At 46.4% G+C, this 21,863-nt stretch overlaps 1 protein-coding gene across 1 annotated transcript; it reads left to right on the top strand.

The window, feature by feature from the left end:
- The first annotated feature begins 1,288 nt into the window (after nt 1–1,288).
- Nucleotides 1,289–8,727, top strand: S100B (S100 calcium binding protein B). Its single transcript, XM_005902328.3, has 3 exons — nt 1,289–1,424; nt 4,534–4,671; nt 7,485–8,727. The coding sequence occupies exons 2-3, from the start codon at nt 4,534–4,536 to the stop codon at nt 7,623–7,625; spliced, it is 279 nt and encodes a 92-aa protein (XP_005902390.1). The 5' UTR covers nt 1,289–1,424; the 3' UTR covers nt 7,626–8,727.
- The last annotated feature ends 13,136 nt before the right edge of the window (nt 8,728–21,863 follow it).

Genomic DNA, 21,863 nt, shown 5'->3' on the forward strand with positions numbered 1-21,863 from the left:
GGCTTTGAGTACAAAATGAAGCAGGGCAAAGTCTAACAGAGTTTTGCCAAGAGAACACACTGAACATAGCAAACACCCTCTTCCAACAACACAAGAGACAACTCTACACGTGGACATCACCAGATGGTCAATACCGAAATCAGGTTGATTATATTCTTTGCAGCTGAAGATGGAGAAGCTCTATACAGTCAGCAAAAACAACACCCGGAGCTGACTGTAGCTCAGATCATGAACTCCTTGTTGCAAAATTCAGGCTTAAGTTGAAGAAAGTAGGAAAAACCACTAGACCATTCAGGTATGCCCTAAATCAATTCCCTTATGATTACACAGTGGAAGTGACAAATAGATTGAAAGGATTAGATCTGATAGACAGAGTGCCTAAAGAACTCTGAAAGTTCCTAACATTGTACAGGATGCAGTGATCAAAACTATCCCCAAGAAAAAGGAATGCAAAAAGGCAAAATGGTTGAGAAGGACTTACAAATAGTTGAGGAAAGAAGAGAAATGAAAGGCAAAGGAGAAAAGGAAAGAGAGTCTGTGTATAATGTGTCTAAAGAGAGGCTGTTAAGAGGACCGCAGTGTGGAGTTGGTACTCAGCCTTCCTTGGCTGCTTGTGAGGCCTCGGTGAGGGCCCCACCCCCATCCACCCCGACCCCTGCCAGCACAGCCCTTAAATCAGAGCACTTGGACAGGACGTGCCTGGGGCACTGTCCAGCTCTGACAACCTATTGCAGCTCACCCCGGAGGGATGAGGAATCCTTCAGGGTCGCCTAGCATGTGCCCTCGGTAGTATTAAACCATTCGGCCCACGTTTCAGGGCCTGCAGACGCCCTGAAGTTCAGTGACTAAAGTCACTGAAGTTCAGTGACTAAGGCAGACGCCTTAGTTCAGTGACTAAACTCGAGGTACTGACGTCCACGGGTGTCCCACTCGCGGGTGGGGCGAGAGTAGGTGCATTCAGGCCCTGAATTCCCGCATTCATCCTGCTATTGTCTGCACATTTGCTTTGTCAGAATCAATCACTAGTCCCACTCCTCTACCCACTACCATCCTTGCCTTTAGAGGAACATCAATATTCACGTATAAATTTAAAACCAGTACAAAGAGCTGACTCCCCACTTTCTGCCCTACAGGCCTTTTTCTTCCTTGGCCCGAGTGCAGGCCTGGCTCCCGAGCGAGTCCCGGGTGGCGCCGTCAATGCGGCCCTGTGTGTCCAGCCCCCGCGGGCCGCAGAACCAGGAGAGGGAGACGCAGGCCCCGCCCCCGGCCCGCCAGCGCCCCGCCCACGGCTCCCATTGGCTGCCGGGCTCTCGGGGTGCCGGTCACGGCCCCCGCGAAAGGATAATAGGCTGTTTCTGCCCTAGTCCCGGCATTCAGGACGCCGAAACCAGAGGTGACCGGAGCTACAGCCAAGGACCACTGACGTGAGGACACTCAGGGGAACCTGCTCTGGTGTTTGGGGGGCAGGACCCGGAGGGTGGGCTTGGGAACTGGGCGGTACTTTAAAAACCCCTTTAGGGTGGTGGTTTAGTCGCTAAGCCGTGTCCGACTGTTGCAACCCCATGAACCGTATAGCCTGCCAGGCTCCTCTGTCCCTAGGATTCTGGCAGCATTTCAAAAGTACGACTCTCCTGCCTAGCGGACACGGCTACCTCAACTCCAGGCAGCGAGATTCATCCTACAGATGAATCACGTTCTCCCGGTGATTCATCACTACAGTCGGGGAAACGTCGGGTCTTCGGCTCGGCTGTTGCTGCAAGTCGGCCTCTTGCTTAATTCTTTGAAGAGAGGGTTTGCATCCTCCGCGGAGAGGGGACGACGCCCTGAGCTCGGAGCCGGCGTCTTCGGACGCCCTCCCCCAGGTCAGGGCGAGTGAGGAAGTCTTTGCAATTAAATTACAACCAAGCCAAAGAAATTGAAGTCTGTGGTAGGTTTAACCATCCTCAGGTTTCTTGGGGAGGTAGGGCTCTTGCCTAGAGGGATTCCCACATCTCCTGTGATGTGACCTTCTGAGGAGCTAACGCCCAGCAGTTCTCCTGTTTTCGAAATAAAAGATTAATGTAGAATATTCACGGAATGCAGCGAAAGGAGAACTGGATATTTGACTTCCAGTTCTCTTAAACAACAATTTTAACCATCAATTGGGAAGACTTTAACAGGAAAAACTTGTAAAAATTAATTTGTAGTGTTTTTAATGAAGAAAATCGCGTTTTATGGCGTTTTCACATATGGGATATATATTTTATGCCTTTCCTTTAAAAAAATCCCACTAGTCATACTTCACACAACAAATATTTTAGCCTCATCTTTCCCAGTCATCATGAAGCTTGAGAAACATAAGGACTATGCAAAAGTTTCTTAAGTTTTTTGTTTTCTTTTTTAAAAAATTAATAATTGAGAACTCGAGTTCCAAGGATAAGAAAGTATGAAATGTTAAAGATTTAATACACCTGAATTGTTCTGTCTACATGTGGTATTTTTAGGGACTTTAGAGCAAAACAAAGTGTACTGATTATTAATAGGTAAGTTTAACAAAGATCAGAGAAGGCAATGGCATCCCCACTCCAGTACTCTTGCCTGGAAACTCCCATGGATGGAGGAGCCTGGTAGACTGCAGTCCATGGGGGTCTGGAAAGTCAGACACGACTGAACGACTTCATTTTCACTTTTCACTTTCCTGCATTGGAGAAGGAAATGGCAACCCATTCCAGTGTTCTTGCCTGGAGAATCCCAGGGACGGGGGAGCCTGGTGGGCTGCCATCTGTGGGGTCGCACAGAGTCAGACACGACTGAAGCGACTTAGCAGCAGCAGCAAAGATCAGGCCAAGGCAAAAATCTTCAATCCTTTTCCTTTGGAAGTCAGAAATAAATAAGAATTTAAATCTTATATTCCAGTGTATTTTTAAAAATATAAATGATATTCAATACAGCAATGGTTTTTCAAAAATGAGACATAATTCTTTATTTTTAACTATGACACTGCAAAGATTCTTTAATGATTAGAACTCAAGGCCAAAAGCTGGCAAATTTCTCTGGCTGAGCGTCCGGCCGTTTTGTGAAACAGTTGACAAGCAGTCCTTTGTATACTGCTGTTTCCCAGGGTTGAACAGCTGTTTCCTTGGCTTGCAGACTGTGTGGTATAAGGTACATGTTGTGGGGGAGACAAAAGCTTCCTACCTTGATAAATGCAGAGCAAAGGCGCCATTCTGTCATTGGAGGCAGCGCCGCCAAGAATACAAAGTGCCTGGAGGTGGTCCAGCCTCTGCCCGCATTTGTTCTGGCATCAGAGCTGGTATTGGGAAGGAAGACATTTTCCTCTACCCTTCTAAATTCTTCTTGCTGGTCTGAGAATTAAAGAAACATGAGACAGGTAAACAGGAGAAATTTAAGTCGAAGTTTGAAAACATATATACATGGGAGAGACCCAGGAAAACTGTCACTCACCAAAATGTGGAAGATGTTGAGAGCAGTGGTTTGGGGCTTCAGAGGGGAGGAAGCAGTTCACACAGAGATGGTGAACCAGCGTTTGCTGTGCCAGCAGAGGTGATGGGACACGGAGTGGACTCAGGTCTCCTAGCGTTCCCCCCGCCCTCCCTTGCCCCTGGCCCACATTCCTTGCTGACCTCTCTCTCTGGTGGTTGCTCCTTTCCTGTAATAGGCCCTCCATCTAAATTCTAATTCAGGCAGCTACGGGGAATTTCTTCCTGAGTCCTGGGGGCCTTGATTGTTTTCAGATGAAAATAATCTGCATCCCAGAGAGAGATTTTGGGGTGGCAAGTCTTGCTCCCCGACAGTAACTTCATCAGATGATTGTATAATACCTTCAAATTCAAGGTCCCTTTCCTTGGTCTTCTTTTTCAAAAAAATTGTGGCAATTCTACCATATTTATTTTTTCAGTTGAATTTTCTAGCCATTATTTGGTCATGTTCTTCACCGCCCCCCACCAAAAGTCAGAAACATTTTTGTTAAAAATGAGTTAAATTTATATATCCATTTGAAAGAAATTTCCTACATTTTATGACCTCAGTAGCTTTTGGAAGGACCTACACTTTTTTTACTAAACTTATGCTTAGAAATATGTGTGTGCTGCTGTAAAACAGGACTTTTCTGCTACATTTTCTAACTGCTTATTGACAAAACATAGGAATATTATTGACTTCTGTATCCTTATTTGGCTCCTGTTCACCGTAATTAATTCAAAACCTTGCTCCCCTGTACCATCACCTCATCTTGCAGTCCTGCCAGGACAGGGTGGGGAGTCTCCTAGGGATGGGGGAGGACTCAATCCCCCTCACTGCTCTTCCTCTGTATTTTGGTTGAAGTTTTCCCCAAATGCAATCAGAAGCCAGAGGGCTTGGGAATGGAAGACAGAGAAGGGAGGGTTGGCGGGGAGTGGGTTCAAGGGGTGATGAAAAGCCACACCCTCTAAGCTCAAAAGGGGAGGTGAGCCAAAGCCAGTTGCCCCCGATGGTAAGGTCGGTGTAGGTAACAACTGCTCTGTTCTACAAAGCGTCTTTTTTTGTGGGCCCCAGATGTCTGAGTTAGAGAAGGCCGTGGTGGCCCTCATTGACGTCTTCCATCAATATTCCGGGAGGGAAGGTGACAAGCACAAGCTGAAGAAGTCAGAACTCAAGGAGCTCATCAACAATGAACTTTCTCATTTTTTAGAGGTGAGTCTTGCTTTTTAAAACTACATTAACCTGCTCTCCTGTCCAATTGTAAGACCATCTGTCCATTTTCTCTTCTGAGCTGCCCTGAACATGGCTCCAGGTTGGTATCAGGACTCCTCTGTTGTTTCTGAAAATGTGTTTGCACAAGTGAGCCCTCAGTACAGAGGCTGGCTTAGGTAGGCCCCACAATTTTCATTTTGTGTACAGTATGAGCATCAAGGAAAAACTGCTGTCTCCAACGCAAGAGTACAGGTTCTTGGGAAAACCTAAGGACATACAGCAGTAGGGTGGCTTCCCCATTGGCTTAGTGGTAAAGAATCTGCCTGCAATGAGTAGATGCAGGTTCTGTCCCAGGGTCAGGAAGATCCCTGGAGGAGGGCGTGGCAACCCACTCCAGGATTCTTGCCTGGAGAATCCCATGGACAGAGGACCCTGGTGGGCTGTAGTCCATGGGTCGCAAAGAGTCAGACACTGTAGCGAGTGAGCACGTACAACGATAACAATGACAAAGTGGATGGAAACTACACCATGACTTATCACACACTGAACACACAAGAAGACTGTTAAAAATAAGCTTTTGTTCTTGGGAAGAGGACTGTTTCTGCTTTCTCTACATCGTTAGATCCACCACAGTGAGAAGATGCCAGGTATTACTGAGCTCTCAGCATAGTCGATGCTGGGAGAGATGCAGGCCCCAGGACCTGGCTCATCACAAAGAGGCCACAAAATGGTCACAAGAGAGGCCCTGGGGCCTTGCAGGGGGACCCTGTGGGGTGAGGTGCCCTGGCAGGAGCTTTCGAAGCTACATGAGGACATCTGATGAGGCCCACTGCCCTGGCAGCTCCCCTTCTGGTGGATCTGTGTCCAGATGCTCCACTGAGGACTCACTTCCCCACTCACAACCTTCACTGCCCTTGGCTCAGATGGCCCGAAGGTCATCTCTGCTGTATCCATATTGTGTATTCAAGGCAACGAACTGCAGTCCACCTGGTACCTAATATTCCCTTGGTGCCCAGAACCAAGGTTACTGAAGTGATCTTGCACCCAGAGGAAATGGCCATACAGTGCACCAGTGCACTCATGTCTGACCAGGAGCTAATTCCCAGGAAGACATGAGAGCCCAGCCCACATGGTGGTGGGAGCTGTCCTCCTGCGCAGGCTTGGTGCAGGACGAGCCCCAGCCTCCGTGCCCCGAGTCTGCAGGGCTCTCCCCACCCAAACACTCCTTGGCTGCAAATGGCGCCACCATCATAGGAAGCGGCCTGCAGACTTCAGGGGGGATCCCCTACTCTGATTTTGAAGCTGGTTTTCTCAGGCACCCAAGTTCTCAGCATGGTAACTGCCTGCTCACACTTTTACTTACCTTGTTTCCCACCACCTCACCTAAGAATCAGAAGGTCCTGGATTCTTCTGTGAAAAGAATTGTTGCAATGAGACAGTGCTTACCAAGTGCAGCTCAACAAATGTAGCTACTGTCATTAATTATTGATTTAAAACATAGAAAAAGCTTAGCATGTGGGAAACACAGTTTATAAAACAAAAGTAAATCATGGTAAGTATATCAAGGTATCATGAACATCGTTGGCCTGGTTTTTAGGAAGTAGTTGCTGTTTGGAGGCAAATCTTTCCTGTAATTGAAATTAATCTTTTAGCGGATGTTTATAGGTACCACCCAACCCCTCATGGGAACCTCAGTCTTTTACATGTTTTATGTCTAAGGCAGCCATTGTGTGTTATACTCGACTTCTTCAGGCCAAGTGCTCCTGCCCTGAGGACTGGGTGTTCGGAAGAGTCGGCGGTGTTATGCTCCTCTTCAGCTCGTGTGTGCATCTTTCCTGCACTGTCTCTGTCCCTCTGTCTCACCACTCACTTGACTCCATGTTGGGCATAATGTCAAGAAGAGTCCCAGACACCGCGAAGGCAACTCAAGTGCCAAAAGACACACGAAGTTAATAAATTTAGGGCATGTTCCCGAGAGTTATTTCAGCCAGAAACTACTTTCAAAACGTGAAAATCCACTGGAAGCCTTCACTATAGGGTCTTCCACATGCAGAAACAATGAAAAACTTATAGGAGCCAAAAGTTCATTTTTGCTTTCAAGGCATTTGCATATAATGTGCTCAGGCTAATCTAGACTGTACTCTCCCTTTCTGTTTTTTTGTTTTGTTTTTTTTTTTTTAACACAAGCAGCCTGCAGTTTTTCAGATCCTGGCTGTTCCAGTCAGTCTTTTAGTAGCAAGATCCCACTGCACCTAAAGGAAAGTGGAAGAGAAGGCTCAGACCCGTAGAGACCTCTGCCAACCAACAGCCTCCTGGTCACTGGAGAAAACCTTTCTGGAATTTTGCATCTCATGTCTTAGGTTGTTTCTAAATTAGTTATTATTATTATTTTTCTTTTTGCCCTGGGATTTTTTTTTTTTGGCTGTGCTGTGTCTTCTTTGCTTCACAGGGCTACTCTCTAGTTGCCGCAAGCAGGGGCTTCTCATTGCCGTGGCTTCTCCCGTTGTGGAGCACAAGCTGTGGGGCACGTGGGCTCAGCACGTGGGCACTGTGGTTCCGGGGCTCTAGAGCACAGGCTCGGTAGTTGTGGTGCAGGGGCTTAGTTGCTCTGAGGCATGTGGGATCCTCCTAGATCAGGGATCGAAGCCATGTCTCCTGCATTTGCAGGTAGATTCTTTACCACTGAGCCACCAGGGAAGCCATTAGGTTGCTTCTAATACAAAATTATTAAAGCCAACCAACTTCTGATCATGTCTTTGTGGCCCTAACGTTCATTTAGAAGCAAGCTGGACAACCTGTCTTATCTCTCTCAGGAAATCAAAGAGCAGGAGGTTGTGGACAAAGTCATGGAGACACTGGACAGTGATGGGGACGGCGAATGTGACTTCCAGGAATTTATGGCTTTCGTTGCCATGATTACCACTGCCTGCCACGAGTTCTTCGAACACGAATAAGGAAAAGAAAGCAGCGGAGCTGTTTCTGCAGCAGAGACGGAGTTTGACCAGGGGAACAGAGGCAGGGCTTGCAGGGCTGTAGGAGCTGAGCTTTCCGTGTTGTAGCTAATTAGGAAGCTTGATTTGCTTTGTGAGGGAACAATTGAAACCTCTTTCCAAGGACCATTTTTAGTGCCCCCAGCTTTATTTCTGCATTACTGGGCATAGTGTTAGCTTTCTGGACCCAGGGACTCTTGGTAACTATAACTTAGGAAAGTCATTTCTCAGTCACAAAGCATGTGCTGTGCTAGCTGTCCAAGCTGTGGAGACCCCTCACCTAGAAAAAAAAATTGACTACCAAAAAGGACTGGAGCACTGTGGGTTCCACATGCTGCCACTACATTTAAAAACACAAAGCTTTGTCCACCATCCTTTGAAAACGTTGCCCATCATTAAATCTTCTCATCACCGGAGCAAATGAAACCTGGTGTGGTTGGGTGGCCTGACAGTCTGTCCCACCTGCCAAAGAGCATGGTCACATTTAGAGCCCTTTCCAACAGGTGAGCTGTGATGTTTGCCTATGCAGTTAAGCTAATAGTTCTAAATGGAAAATCTGTCTCATAAGCTGATAAATGCTGACATTATAACTGTAAAAAGAACTGAGAATCAGACTTCTGCATTCAGTGGGATTCTCCCGACAGAACCACACTTTGCTGGGTCTCTGGGATTTGGGGCAGGGGAGCAGGGGGCTCAGGGCAGGTCACAGCTCTGCCCTGGAGATGGCCGTACCCAAGCACCTGCACCTCCTGTTCTGTCTGTAGAATGAAGGTTATGATGGATGTGTCTGATGTGCGGTGAAGGTCATTCTTGATCTGTCTGTGCAGACAGGGTCTGCTTCCAGCTGTCGGTGAAGCCAGGGAATTTTATGACCTTTATGCTTTTGTAGCCACCAATTCGAAAAAAATCAAGTTACAAATATTAAGAATCACTCCCAGGAAAATTCAAATTAAGCATTAAGCTTATCTATCCTTTTTCTCTTATGCTTTAAGGACACAAACTTGGAAATCATAAACTAATTGGTCGCTTGTAACTGCATTAAATAAAAAGCACTGTAACAAACCTACTTGGTGGTTAAGCATGAAATAAAAGCTGTATTCTTGCAAAACTGGAAAAAGGAGTAGTCCACACAGCCTGTCTTCATCAGGGCTGCAGATACAGCACCCCCCAAGCCAGGGTTAAAGCTTAGGTGGGGAAGAGAGGGTGTGACAGGGCAGGGACATGAGGAGTGACAGAAAGGGAGGGGTTGGAGGGGTGGGTCCATTGGAGAGACATAAAGGGGAAGGCTGTCAGTTCAGTTCAGTTGCTCAGTCATGTCTGACTCTTCACGATCCCATGGACTGCAGCACACCAGGCTTCCCGTCCATCACCAAACTCCTGGAGCTTACTGAAGCTCATGTCCACCGAGTCGGTGATGCCATCCAACCATCTCATCCTCTGTCATCTTCTACTCCTCCTGATTTCTATCTTTCCCAGCATAGGAACTTTCCTAATGGGTCAGTTCTTCACATCAGTATTGGAGTTTCAGCATTAATCCTTCCAATGGATATTCAGGACTGATTTCCTTTAGATTTGACTGGTTTGATCTTCTTTCAGTGCAAGGGACTCTCAAAAGTCTTCTCCAACACCACAGTTCAAAAGCATCAATTCTTTGGCTCTCAGATTTCTTTATGGTACAACTCTCACATCCATACACGACTACTGGAAAAACCATAGCTTTAACTACACAGACCTTTGTTGGCAAAGTAATGTCTCTGCTTTTTAATATGCTGTCTAGGTTGGTCATAACCTTTCTTCCAAGGAACAAGTGTCTTTTAATTTCATGGCTGTAGTCACCATCTGTAGTGATTTTGGAGCCGAAGAAAATAAAGACTCTCACTGTTTCGATTGTTTCCCCATCTATTTGCCAGGGAGCGATGCGACTGGATGCCATGACCTTAGTTCTGAATGTTGAGCTTTAAGCCAGCTTTTTCACTCTCCTCTTTCACTTTCATCAAGAGGTTCTTTAGTTCCTATTTGCTTTCTGACATAAGGGTGGTATCATAAACATATCTGAGTTTACTGATATTTCTCCCAGCAATCTTGATTCCAGCTTGTGCTTCAAACCAGCCTGTCATTTCACATGATGTACTCTGGATATAAGTTAAATAAGCAGGGTGACAGTATACAGCCTTGACATACTCCTTTTGCAGTTTGGAAAAGTGAAAGTGAGGTCGCTCAGTCGTGTCTGACTCTTTGCAACCCCGTGGACTGTAGCGCACCAAGCTCCTCCATCCATGGGATTGTCCAGGCAAGAATACTGGAGTGGGTTGCCATTTCCTTCTCCAGGGGATCTTCCCGACCCAGGGATCGAACCCAACCAGTCTGTTTCTCTATGTCTGGTTCTAACTGTTGCTTCTTAGTTTGCATACAGATTTCTCAAGAGGCAGGTCAGGTGGTCTTGTATTCCCATCTCTTTCAGAATTTTCCACAGTTTGTTGTCCACACAGTCAAAGGCTTTGGCATAGGCAATGAAGCAGAAGGAGATGCTTTTCTGGAATTCCCTTGCTTTTTCAATGAACCAACGGATGTTGGCAATTTGATCTCTGGTTCCTCTGCCTTTTCTAAATTCAGCTTGTACATCTGGAAGTTCTCAGTTCACATACTATTGAAGCCTAGCTTGGAGAATTTTGAGCATTACTTTGCTAGTGTGTGAGATGAGTGCAAATGTACAGTAGTTTGAACATTTTTTGGCATTGCCTTTCTTAGGGACTGGAAAGAAAACTGACCTTTTCCAGTCCTGTGGCCACTGCTGAGTTTTCCAAATTTGCTGCCATATTTGGTGTAGCACTTTCACAGCATCATCTTTCAGGATTTGAAATAGCTCAGCTGGAATTCCATCACCTCCTCTAGGTTTGTTTGTAGTGATGCTTCCTAAGGCCCACTTGACTTCACATTCCAGGATGTCTGGCTCTAGGTGAGTAATCACACCATCGTGATTATCTGAGTCATGAAGATCTTTTTTATATAGTTCTTCTGTGTATTCTTGCCACCTCTTCTTAATATCTTCTGCTTCTTTTAGGTCCATACCATTTCTGCCCTTTATTGTGCCCATGTTTGCACAAAATGTGCCCTTGGTATCTGTAATTTTCTTGAGTATCTTAATTTTCTTGAATTTCCCATTCTATTGTTTTCCTCTATTTCTTTGCACTGATCACTTAGAAAGGCTTTCTTATCTCTCTTTGCTATCCTTTGGAACTCTGCATGCACATGGGTATATCCTTTCTTTTCCCCTTTGCCTTTAGCTTCTCTTCTTTCCTCAACTATTGTAAGTCCTCCTCAACCATTTTGCCTTTTTGCATTCCTTTTTCTTGGGGATGGTTTTGATCACTGCCTCCTGTACAATGTTACAAACCTCCAGAGTTCTTCAGGCACTCTGTCTATTGGATGTAATCCCTTCAATCTATTTGTCATTTCCACTATGTAATCATAAGGGAATTGATTTAGGGCATACCTGAATGTTCTAGTGGTTTTCCCTACTTTTTTCAACTTAAGCCTGAATTTTGCAACAAGGAGTTCATGATCTGAGCCACAGTCAGCTCCAAGTCTTGTTTTTGCCGATTGTATAGAGCTTCTCCATCTTTGGCTGCAAAGACTATAATCAACCTGATTTCGGTATTGACCATCTGGTGATGTCCATGTGTAGAGTTGTCTCTTGTGTTGTTGGAAGAGGGTGTTTGCTATGTTCAGTGTGTTCTCTTGGCAAAACTCTGTTAGACTTTGCCCTGCTTCATTTTGTACTCCAAGCCCAAACTTGCCTGTCACTCCAGGTAGGCCTGTTACTGACTTCCTACTTTTGCATTCCAGTCCCCTATGATGAAAAGGACAACTTTTTTTGGTGTTAGTTCTAGAAGGTCTTGTATGTCATCATAGAACCGTTCAGCTTCTTCAGCTTTAGTAGTTGGGGCATAGACTTGGATTACTGTGACACTGACTGGCTTGCTTTGGAAACGAACCGAGATCACTGTCATTTTTGAGATTGCATTCAAGTACTGCATTTTGGACTTTGTTGGCTATGAGGGCTATTGCATTTCTTCTAAGGGATTCTTGCCCACGGTAATAGATATAAAGGTCACCTGAATTAAATTCACCCATTCCTGTCCATTTTAGTTCACCGATTCCTAAAATGTTAATGTTCACTCTTGCCATCTCCTGTTTGACCACTTACAGTTTACCTTGATTCATGGACCTAACATTCCAGGTTCCTATGCAACACTGCTCTTTACAGCATCAGACTTTATTTCCATCACCAGTCACACCCACAACTGGGTGTTGTTTTTGCTTTGACTCCATCTCTTCCTTTTTTTTTTTTTGGAGTCATTTCTCCACACTTCTCCAGTAGCATATTGGGCACCTACCGACCTGGGGAGTTCATCTTTCAGTGTCATATCTTTTTGCCTTTTCCTACTTCTCATGGGGCTCTCAAGGCACAAATACTGAATGGTTTGCCATTCCCTTCTCCAGTGCTGCAGTCCTTGGGGTCGCAAAGAATGGGACTGAGTGACTAAACTGAACTGTGGAGGGGTGGGGCCATGGGAGGGTATAAAGAGAAGGGGCCATGAGGAGGGACATAACAGGGAGGGGAATAAGGGGGAGGAGTCTGACCATGGGGGGGACCATAAAAGGGTGGGGCCATGAGCAGAGACATAAAAGGAGGGGAATAAAGGGGAGAGGTTGGGCCATGGCAGGTATATAAAGGGGAGGGTTGGAGGGCTGAGCCATGGAGGGACATAAAGAGGAGGGGCATACAGGGGAGGATGTGGGGGTGGACTGGCTGCGCTGTGGGAACTCAGTAAAGCTCACTCGCTCAGTTGTGTCTGACTCTTTGAGACCCCATGGACTGCAGCACACCAGGCTTCTGCCACAAACATGACTGCAAATTCTGGTACACAGATGTATTAGGATATGCAAATTTTATTTAGGTTAAAAGACAATAGCATTAAGTATAAACCAAAGGACAAGGGAAAGAGAAACAAAAGGACAACAAATATTCTTCTGAAAATAGATGATGGTGGAGAAGATCATGGAACAGCAGAAATACTGTAATTAGTAGCAGAAAGAAAAAAGAGTGATATGCATTGCAGAAGTAGATAAAAGGAAGAATGAAGGGAATGACTTGAAATATTCATTGGTAGGAAAAATCACTGGATATATGCTTAAAAGAAACAAAAACTCTAAAAATCAAATGCATGAAAGTTGAAGAGAAAATGCCACCAAGAAGAGAGACAAGGAATAAAAATAGGATAGGGGTTAACACACACTCTTCAAGTGTAAAGGACAAGAGAAAAATAACAGAAGAAAAAGGGTAAAAAAGCTTACCCAGTCAATACATGGTATATTTTGATCTATAATCAAACATACATGATTCTCTTAATTATATACAAGAGATTTTTTTGGGAAAATGAACAAAAATCAAAGAACGAGAAATAGAAATGACCAAAGAAGCCAAGGAAGAAATTTTAAGAGAAAAGAAGAATTCAGTAAAAAGGGAATTACTAATAGAATAGAAAACAAAGATAAAGAAATTTTTAAAGTTGATGTAGTAAAACCACAGTGTAATCATACCATAAGAATTTTTTATAAAACCAATACAAAGAAGAAACTGAAATGGGGGATGTAAGAGATGAGAGCATGAGTTTAGATTTGGAAAGAGGAGAACAGAATGAGTAGGAGAGATTCTAGAGAAGTCTGAGTATCTCCTTGCAGCCCTGAGACCCCAATCACACCAGCATCCTTACCAAAGCGGTCTCAGTGACCCTGTGCAGGCAGCTTAACTCGCATGCTCTACGCTGAAAAGCAATGACAGGCAGCCAGAGTTATGGGGAAGGGGCTATGTGATTTCATCTCCCACTGGGCACTAACCTGTTTGTTATCCAAAGTGGAAATGGCCTTGTGTAAAGACACTCCGTAAATCTTACTGAGTAAAATCTCAGGGCTGCAAGGAGATACTCAGACTTCTCTAGAATCTCTTCTACTGATTCTATTCTCCTCTTTCCAAATCTAAACTTATATTCCCAATTTGTCAGTTCAGTTCAGTCACTCAGTGGTGTCCGACTCTTTGCAACCCCATGGACTGCAGCACACCAGGCCTCCCTGTCCATCACCAACTCCCAGAGTTTATTCAAACTCATGTCCATTGAGTGGGTGATGCCATCTAACCATCTCATCGTCTGTCATCCCCTTCTCCTGCCTTCAATCTTTCCCAACATCAGGGTTTTTTCAAACATCACTTCTTCACATCAGATGGCCAAAGTATTGGAGCTTCAGCTTCAGCATCAGTCCTTCCAATGAACACCCAGGACTGATATCCTTTAGGATGGACTTGTTGGATGTCCTTGCAGTCCAAGGGACTCTCAAGAATCTTCTCAAACACCACAGTTCAAAAGCATCAATTCTTTACAGTCCAACTCACATCCATACATGACCACTGGGAAAACCACAGCCTTGACTAGATGGACCTTTGTTGGCAAAGTAATGTCTCTGCTTTTCAATATGCTATCTAGGTTGGTCATAACTTTTCTTCCAAGGAGTAAGCGTCTTTTAATTTCATGGCTGCAGTCATCATCTGCAGTGATTTTGGAGCCCCCCAAAATAAAGTCAGCCACTGTTTCCGCTGTTTCTCCTTCTATTTGCCATGAAGTGATGGGACCAGATGCCATGATCTTAGTTTTCTGAATGTTGAGATTTAAGCTCAACTTTTTCCACTCTCCTCTTTCACTTTCATCAAGAGGCTCTTTAATTCTTCTTCACTTTCTGCCATAAGGATGGTGTCATCTGCATATCTGAGGTTATTGATATTTCTCTCAGCAATCTTGATTCCAGCTTCTGCTTCCTCCAGCCCAGCGTTTCTCATGATGTACTCTGCCTATAAGTTAAATAAGCAGGGTGACAATATACAGCTTTGATGTACTCCTTTTCCTATTTGGAACCAGTCTGTTCTGCCATGTCCAGTTGTATCTCTAATTTTCTTGAAGATATCTCTAGGCTTTCCCATTCTAACATTTTCCTCTATTTCTTTGCATTTTTCACTTAAGAAGGCTTTCTAATCTCCCCTTGGGTGCTATGCCTATTTTAGTCCACTGGCCATTGTGGAATGCAGAGTTCTGTACAGGCCCAAACCCTGTACCTACTACTGAGGAAAGTAAGCACTGTACCAGGTCTCCAAGCACTGTCCTCAGGAAGGTTTTTTTTTTGTAAGTGGACTTCCCAGGTTGCTCAGTGGTAAACAATCCAGTGCAGCAGACACAGAAGATTTGGGTTTGATCCCTGGGTCAGGAAGATCCCCTGGAGAAGGAAATGGCAACCTGTTCCAGTATTCTAGCCTAGAAAATACCAAAGACAGAGAAGCCTGGAGGGCTATAGTCATGGGGTTGCAAAGAGTTGGTCGCGACTGAGTGACTTAACAGCGTTCAGAGCATTTAAGTAAATTACAAAAGTTGTACAACAAGAAAGTGGTTATATGTCATTCTTTTCATGTATGAGTTTGCTAATGTTTTGTTGAGATTTTTGTTCCATGTTCATGAAAGATACTGCCTGAAATTTTCTTTTCTTGCTGTATCCTTGTCTGGTTGGGTATCTGGGTTGTGCTGGGCCCCAAAATGCCTTGGGAAGCATTCCCTCCTTTATTGTCTAAAAATGATCAGCCACGCTTGGTGCAACTTCCAGCCCTGAAATAGTGAACACTTTGAGGGGGAAGCAGCAGGAATTGAGATTTGGGTCCCTTGATTATTTGGGTCCCACAATTGCAACAAAGAAGCCAGAATGGGTAAATAACGGAGTTCACACTGTTCCGATGGTTGGTGCTGGTTAGTGTAGGAGGAAAGTCAGCCATGCATGGACACAGAGTCAAGAAGTTTCCCCAGGCCTCCAAACTGGACACTGTGTCCTTTTTGTGTGGAAAGGAGCCAGGTAGTAAAAGTCCAACACATTCTGTCTTTGTTTCCTTCAGATGACCCTCTCTCTACTCCTCAGTTCTGTTACAGGTAGGTTCCTGCCTCCCTCCCACCTGGGTCAGCTTCTCACAGAGATATCCCGGCTGGATTGTAGAAATAAAACACGTTAATTCTTCCAGAGAAAGTGAAAAATGGGAACAATCCCAACTCAGCATATAAGACTGGTATAACTTTGATATAAACATTTAGAAAGACATTAATGGAAAGGGAAATAAAAATTGAAGGTCAAGTCTGTAATTCCTAAACAAAATACCAAAAAAATTAAATTTAACAACATGAAACAATAAAGGATAGTACATGGCAATTAAATGGATTTGTTCCCCAAAAGCAAATTGATTCAATGTTCAAAAATCAACTTAAGCAATTAACCATATCAACAGAACAAACAAATAAATCATAGCATTTCAATGCAAAAATATCACTGTAGGGACTTCCCTAGAGGCCCAGCGGTTAAGACTTCACTCTCCAGTGCAAAGAGTGGGGGTTCGATCCCTGGTCATGGCAACTAAGATTCCACGTGCATCCGGGCCAAAAACCAAAACAAAACAGAAACAGTGTAGTAACAAATTCAATAAAAACTTTAAAAATGGTCCACATCAAAAAAAACTTAAAAAAAAAAAAAAAGAAATATCACTGTAGAAACTACACATCTATTTATGATAAAAAAGAAAAAGATTTGGGAAACTATGAATAGAAGGAAATGTACTTAATCTGATAGTGCATCTACATCACACTTACACCAACCATCACAGCTGCTGGTGAAACCTTAAATTATTTCTCCTTGAGATTGAGAACAAGATACAAATACCTGGAATTATCTTTTTATTTTTTTTTCTGTTTACAGAGTATACAGAAAAAGAGACATATTCACTACAGTCTACCCCTGGTTCCAGAGCAGGCATGCATGTGTGCTTTCTCTCGCGCACACACACACACACACACACCACACGCTGGGGTAATCGTATCTCACTCGTCACCGGTGGGTGTGGACGATCCCAAGGCATTTCCAGTATTTATACAATACCTCGCTCCGAAAAACACCCAGAGCTCCTCACACACATAGACGCATCCAGCAGAATTAAGTAAAAAGGCTCCTGGGCACAGACTTACGCACCCACCGGGCCTTCGCTTCCGGGAGCTGTGCGTCTGCCTTCTTGGTCCAATCTGGACTCTCCAGGCGGCTGGACTACTGTCTGCTGGGCGCGTCGGTGGGCAGGGCCGGGGATCCTGTCAGCTCTTCCCTCCGCCCCCGCTCCATCGCCAACACCTCATCGCGTTCCAAGGGCTCCTGTCCCGCGTTTGCGCCTTGGCGACCTCCTGCCCGTAGAGCGCAGTTTCTGGACGCGAAGCTGCGCGAAAAAGGGAGTCAGTCTGGGGTCTGGATTCTTATTGATCCAAGGACACGCGTGGGGAGGGGCCGCGCGCGGGGACAAGGACTTCTCCCGACTCCTTCCGGGGATGTCTTCGTCCATAGACGCGTGGTTTCCAAATTAGCCTGGTGTTGATGTGAGTGAGTTGCTACCTGCGACTGTGGCGCACACCTTCGCATGAGAAAGCCTGGACAGAGAGCCCCCGGGGGAGCCCGCCACTTCTGCGCCTGCTTCCTCATGTCTCGCTGGAGGCCAACCCCTGCAAGCCCGGCAGACGCCCCTCGGTCTCCAGCACCAAGGAGGGACCCTGGAGAGCCTTCCAGTCGCCCGCAGCAACGCGGTCTCCCGCCCTGGGACTGGCGAGTGCGGATCTTTCCAAGGTGCACGCGGGTTCGGCGCTCGTGTCCTGCGCGGTCACAGTCTGAAGGGGCGCGCCCAGACCTCCACGCTGGCGACCCCCAGGTATGATCAGCCAGGCATGCGGACTAGCTTCCAGGCGCTGGTCGGCATCCCCTCCTCGCGCCTCTTTGTGAGGCCGCCTGCGGGCCCCATGCTGTCTACCCGGGGCCAGTACGCCGTGAAGAAGAGGAAAAAAGCCGTGCCCAAGAAGTATGTGCGTGGCAGAGGTGGGGGGTGGGAGGGCAGCGAAGACCCGGAAACCTGGTTGGGGGTGTGGAGGGGGTCTTAGTCCTCCCGCGGTCCTCAACCCGTCTCTCTGCGGGTCTCCCGGGGGTTCGATCGCCGACTTTATCTACTCGGGAAGGATAGATTTCGTTTTAGAGTCCCCTCCTCACCCCTGACACCCTTGCTGGGTTCTTGACAAGTTCAAAGCTGAATTCGGCCTGGGGTCGGGCTGGTGACACTAGTTTCTGGGAATCACCGGGTTTCGGGGTTAGTGACCTGTGCCTCTGGGGCCCGCGCCCCGGACTAAGGCTGGGTTTTCCGAGCGCGCACACGTGCGATAGGGGTCCCGGATCACATTGCGGCTGGAAGGGACAGGTTTGCAGGTTTGAGACCGTTCAAGCCCTTTACAGACTCAATGCAGAGGCCTGCTGGGAGAGGACCCCTACGGGGTGAGGACCCCTGCGGGTGTGCGTCTGGCCCGAACTGACCCGAAAGGGTCCCCTCCAGGCCCTGTGGGGGTGGCGGGAGGACACTTCTGAGGACAATGAATCGGAAGTCTAGTGGAGGAGAGGCTCATTGGGCAGAGCCCCTGGCCAGAACTCCAAGGGTCTTTGCCCGGCGCGAACTGCTGAGGCGGCCCCTGAAGCTGCAAGAAGCCGCGCGGTCTTCCAAGAGCTTCCCAGGCCCTGGAGACCCGGGGAGCAATATACCCAGCGCCAGAGGCACGTCCATGTCTGAGAAATTTCTAGTTACATTTATTTTTTAAATTAAAAAAAAAATGCCTTGAGAGAAGCAAGATACAAAAGAGAAACTTTTCCATGATTCCATTCATATCTACCCTGGCTCCAGGTGAGTGATCACACTATCATGATTATCTGGGTCATTAAGACCTTTTTTGTATAGGTCTTCTGTGTATTCTTGCCACCTCTTCTTAACATCTTCTGCTTCTGTTAGGTCCATACCATTTCTGCCCTTTATTGTGCCCATCTTTGCACGAAATGTTCCCTTGGGATCTCTAATTTTCTTGAAGAGATCTCTAGTCTTTCCCATTCTATTGTTTTCCTCTATTTCTTTGCATCGATCGCTGAGGAAGACTTTTTTATCTCTTCTTGCTATTCTTTGGAACTCTGCATTCAAATGGGTATATCTTTACTTTTCTCCTTTACCTTTCACTTTTCTTCTCAGTGGGGCCTGGAGGGGCATAAAGGGGGAGGTGGGGTGGGACATAAAGGTGTGGGCCATGATTAGGGACATAAATAGGTAGGGCGTGAAGGTGGAGCTGGTTTAGCTGTTGGGGCTGAAGCTACAGTGTCTGCCAGGAGGGTTGACATACTTTCTCAGCGGCTCACCACCTCTTGCCAGGAACTTCTGGCCCAGGGGCATCATGTGGCCTTCTCTGCACCAATTGCAGGGAAGGGAGCTGCAATTGGTCCTGTCAGAAACTGCAGACAGCAGAAGTAGCCCCCAGCGACCAGGTCTGCAGGGTGTCATGGCTACTTGCTTCTCGATTTATATGTGCTTAGCTTCCTTGGTATGCAAATTATGTCATTAAAAAACTTTATTATTTATTTGACTGCTCTGGGTCTTTGTTGCTGCAGGGGCACTTTCTCGTTGTGGTGACTGGGCGTTACTCTCTAGTAGCTGCGGCACAAGGGATTAGTTCCCGTGAGAGGGTAACAGGCAGGAAGGCCAGTGGTCTCCAAATGGAGAAAATAGGCTGCAAGTGTCACACACTTTTTCTCTCTCTCTTAAGTGGCAGAAGGAAACTAGTGTTACATTTTTTCCCCCTTCTCGATACAAATTTAAAAAGAGATTTCTCTTAAAATTCTGTTGCCATAATGACACCTGGTTCCACCTGAACTAAACTTTTCTCAAGTCTTGAGCTGACCGGTGCATGCTTCTTGTGGAAATGTTCGTCTTAAGCTGTGTTAATGTGCTATGCATTTACCCTAGACTGTCTTCAAGTCAGTTCCGCCTCAAGGCTTAGAATCCACGTGACAAATGGGTATGTTATACTCTTAGGTTGTTCTCCTAATCTATGTTAATGACACTATATATTTGTATGGAAATCTGCCTTTCTTCAAGATTCATGTCAGACATTTTATGGCCTGGGTTGGCTCACCTGGTACAATGTTATCTCAAAGTGCATGTTGTGGGTGAGGGGCCTGGTGCCATTCTCTGAGTATTCAGACATTTCTTTTCTTTAATTAGCAAACTACACGACTGAGCAGCTTCACTTTCACTTTTCACTTTCATGCATTGGAGAAGGTAATGGCAACCCACTCCAGTGTTTCTTGCCTGGAGAATCCCAGGGATGGCGGAGCCTGGTGGGCTGCCATTTATGGGGTTGCACAGAGTCAGACACGACTGAAGCGACTTAGCAGCAGCAGCAGCAGTAGCTATATAACATCCAGCTAAAGACTAGCAGGGGGGCACTCTTTCTGCCCCCTTCTGATGTCTATGTCAGAAGCTTTCTCTACGTCTTTTATACTTTTTAATAAAACTTTATTACACAAAAGTTTTGAGTGATCAAGCCTCGTCTCTGGCCCCGGATTGAATTCTCCTCCAGAGGCCAAGAATCCTGGTGTCTTTCATGGTTCAGCAACAACCTTTCACCTGCAGCATGTGGAATCTTCCCAGACCAGGGATAGAACCTGTGTCCCCCTGCATTGGTAGGCGGAGTCTTAAACACAAGACCACCAGGGAAGCCCCTCAGAATGGCATTTTTATGTCTGTAGGATCCTTTGTTTTGAAAATGTATGATTGTGCCTTCAACTGGTGGAACGGTTCTGAGTGTCTGAGAGTCTGTCTTCCAGGTTATAGTCCTCAATCTGACTTGAATAAAATTCCATCTTCTTGGCTGCTAATTGAATTGTTGCCACAGGGACATGCTGGTGGTGAGTCCGGAGGGCAGACCATGCCTGTCCAGCTCAGCCGCCTGGGCCCACATAGCGGTCAGACAGGGCCGGGGAGGAGAGCTGGCTCTGAACTGCAGGCTGCGTTTGACACACCTCTCCACCTTGCTTTCAGACCACATCTCTACACCTCCACCCATCACCAGACAGCCCTGCTGCTTTAGCCCCAAGTTGAATAGGTCTCTGCTGGTACTTCCCTTGCCCCGGTTGATCCAAGAACCGCAACATAGTTCCCAGTTGTCCACGTGCTTCCAAACGGCACAGGAAAGAGCCCCAGTGCACCAGCCCCAGGAAGCCTGCCAGGGCGAGTGTGCCCCCTGACCCCACATCCAGGGATTACTTGTGCCACAGGGAGGGAGCTGCACCTCAACGCATCCGCACATCCATCCTTGGGACTTCTTCATCCTGGGGGCTTCTTTGCATCTGCTACTGAAGGAGGAAACAGAACAGGCTCCGTCTTGAAAGCAGGACTCCATCTTGGGCCAGACTGTGGACTTTGAGCTATTTGCTATGGAAACGACATACCAACTGGAAAACCGGGCCCCTGGAAGGAAGTGCCCCAGGGCTCGTACCTAGACTCTCTTGCCTAAAAGAATACCCTAATTATCTGTGTAACTGAATAGAATCATACATTCTATTATGCTTATTGGGGTGTGACCACAGGCCTATTGATAATTGTCCACTGTTACTACCTAGGCTTAAGGCATATGAATAATGGGTTAACTTTGATTCTTTCTTTTCCTTTGTTCAGACTAGTTTCAGGGAATTTGGGGAGATGGGTTTGGGCACATACACTTAGGGTATAGAAGGTTTTCACAAAAAACTGGTAGGGGTGCTTGGCTAAGAGACTTGGCCTTGGGCCCGCTGGTATCTGCATTGTTCTTCTGAGTGAGTTTGTTTCCTGGAATGCGTGGCTACACTACCAGGAGCTCCAGATTGTAAGACTCCCTCATCCTCCTTTGACCGGTCCTCACTTAGAGGTACTGTCCAGTTCCGTGAATAGGTCCCTAGGTGGGCAGGAGGGTGCCCAAGGAAAGGTCTGGGGGCTGACCTGTCTCAGGCAGCCCCAGGGAAAATCAGGTTTCGACTTTAGCCAGGAGCCAAGGCAACACAGGCAGGACGAGGGGAACTTTGCCTCGGGTTGCCTTCCCCATGGCCCAGTTCAGCCTCACAGGACTTCCTATTGCCCTATTGGTTTATCAGTTTGATCCAGTCACCCGGAGAACCCGGCCTTGACAGCAGCATTGATTATCTCTGGGCCAAGACCCCAGGCCAGGGCCAGGGCCAGGAGCCCATCTTCTG

The sequence above is a fragment of the Bos mutus genome, chromosome 1 (assembly GCF_027580195.1).
Source record: "Bos mutus isolate GX-2022 chromosome 1, NWIPB_WYAK_1.1, whole genome shotgun sequence".
Lineage (NCBI taxonomy): Eukaryota > Metazoa > Chordata > Mammalia > Artiodactyla > Bovidae > Bos > Bos mutus.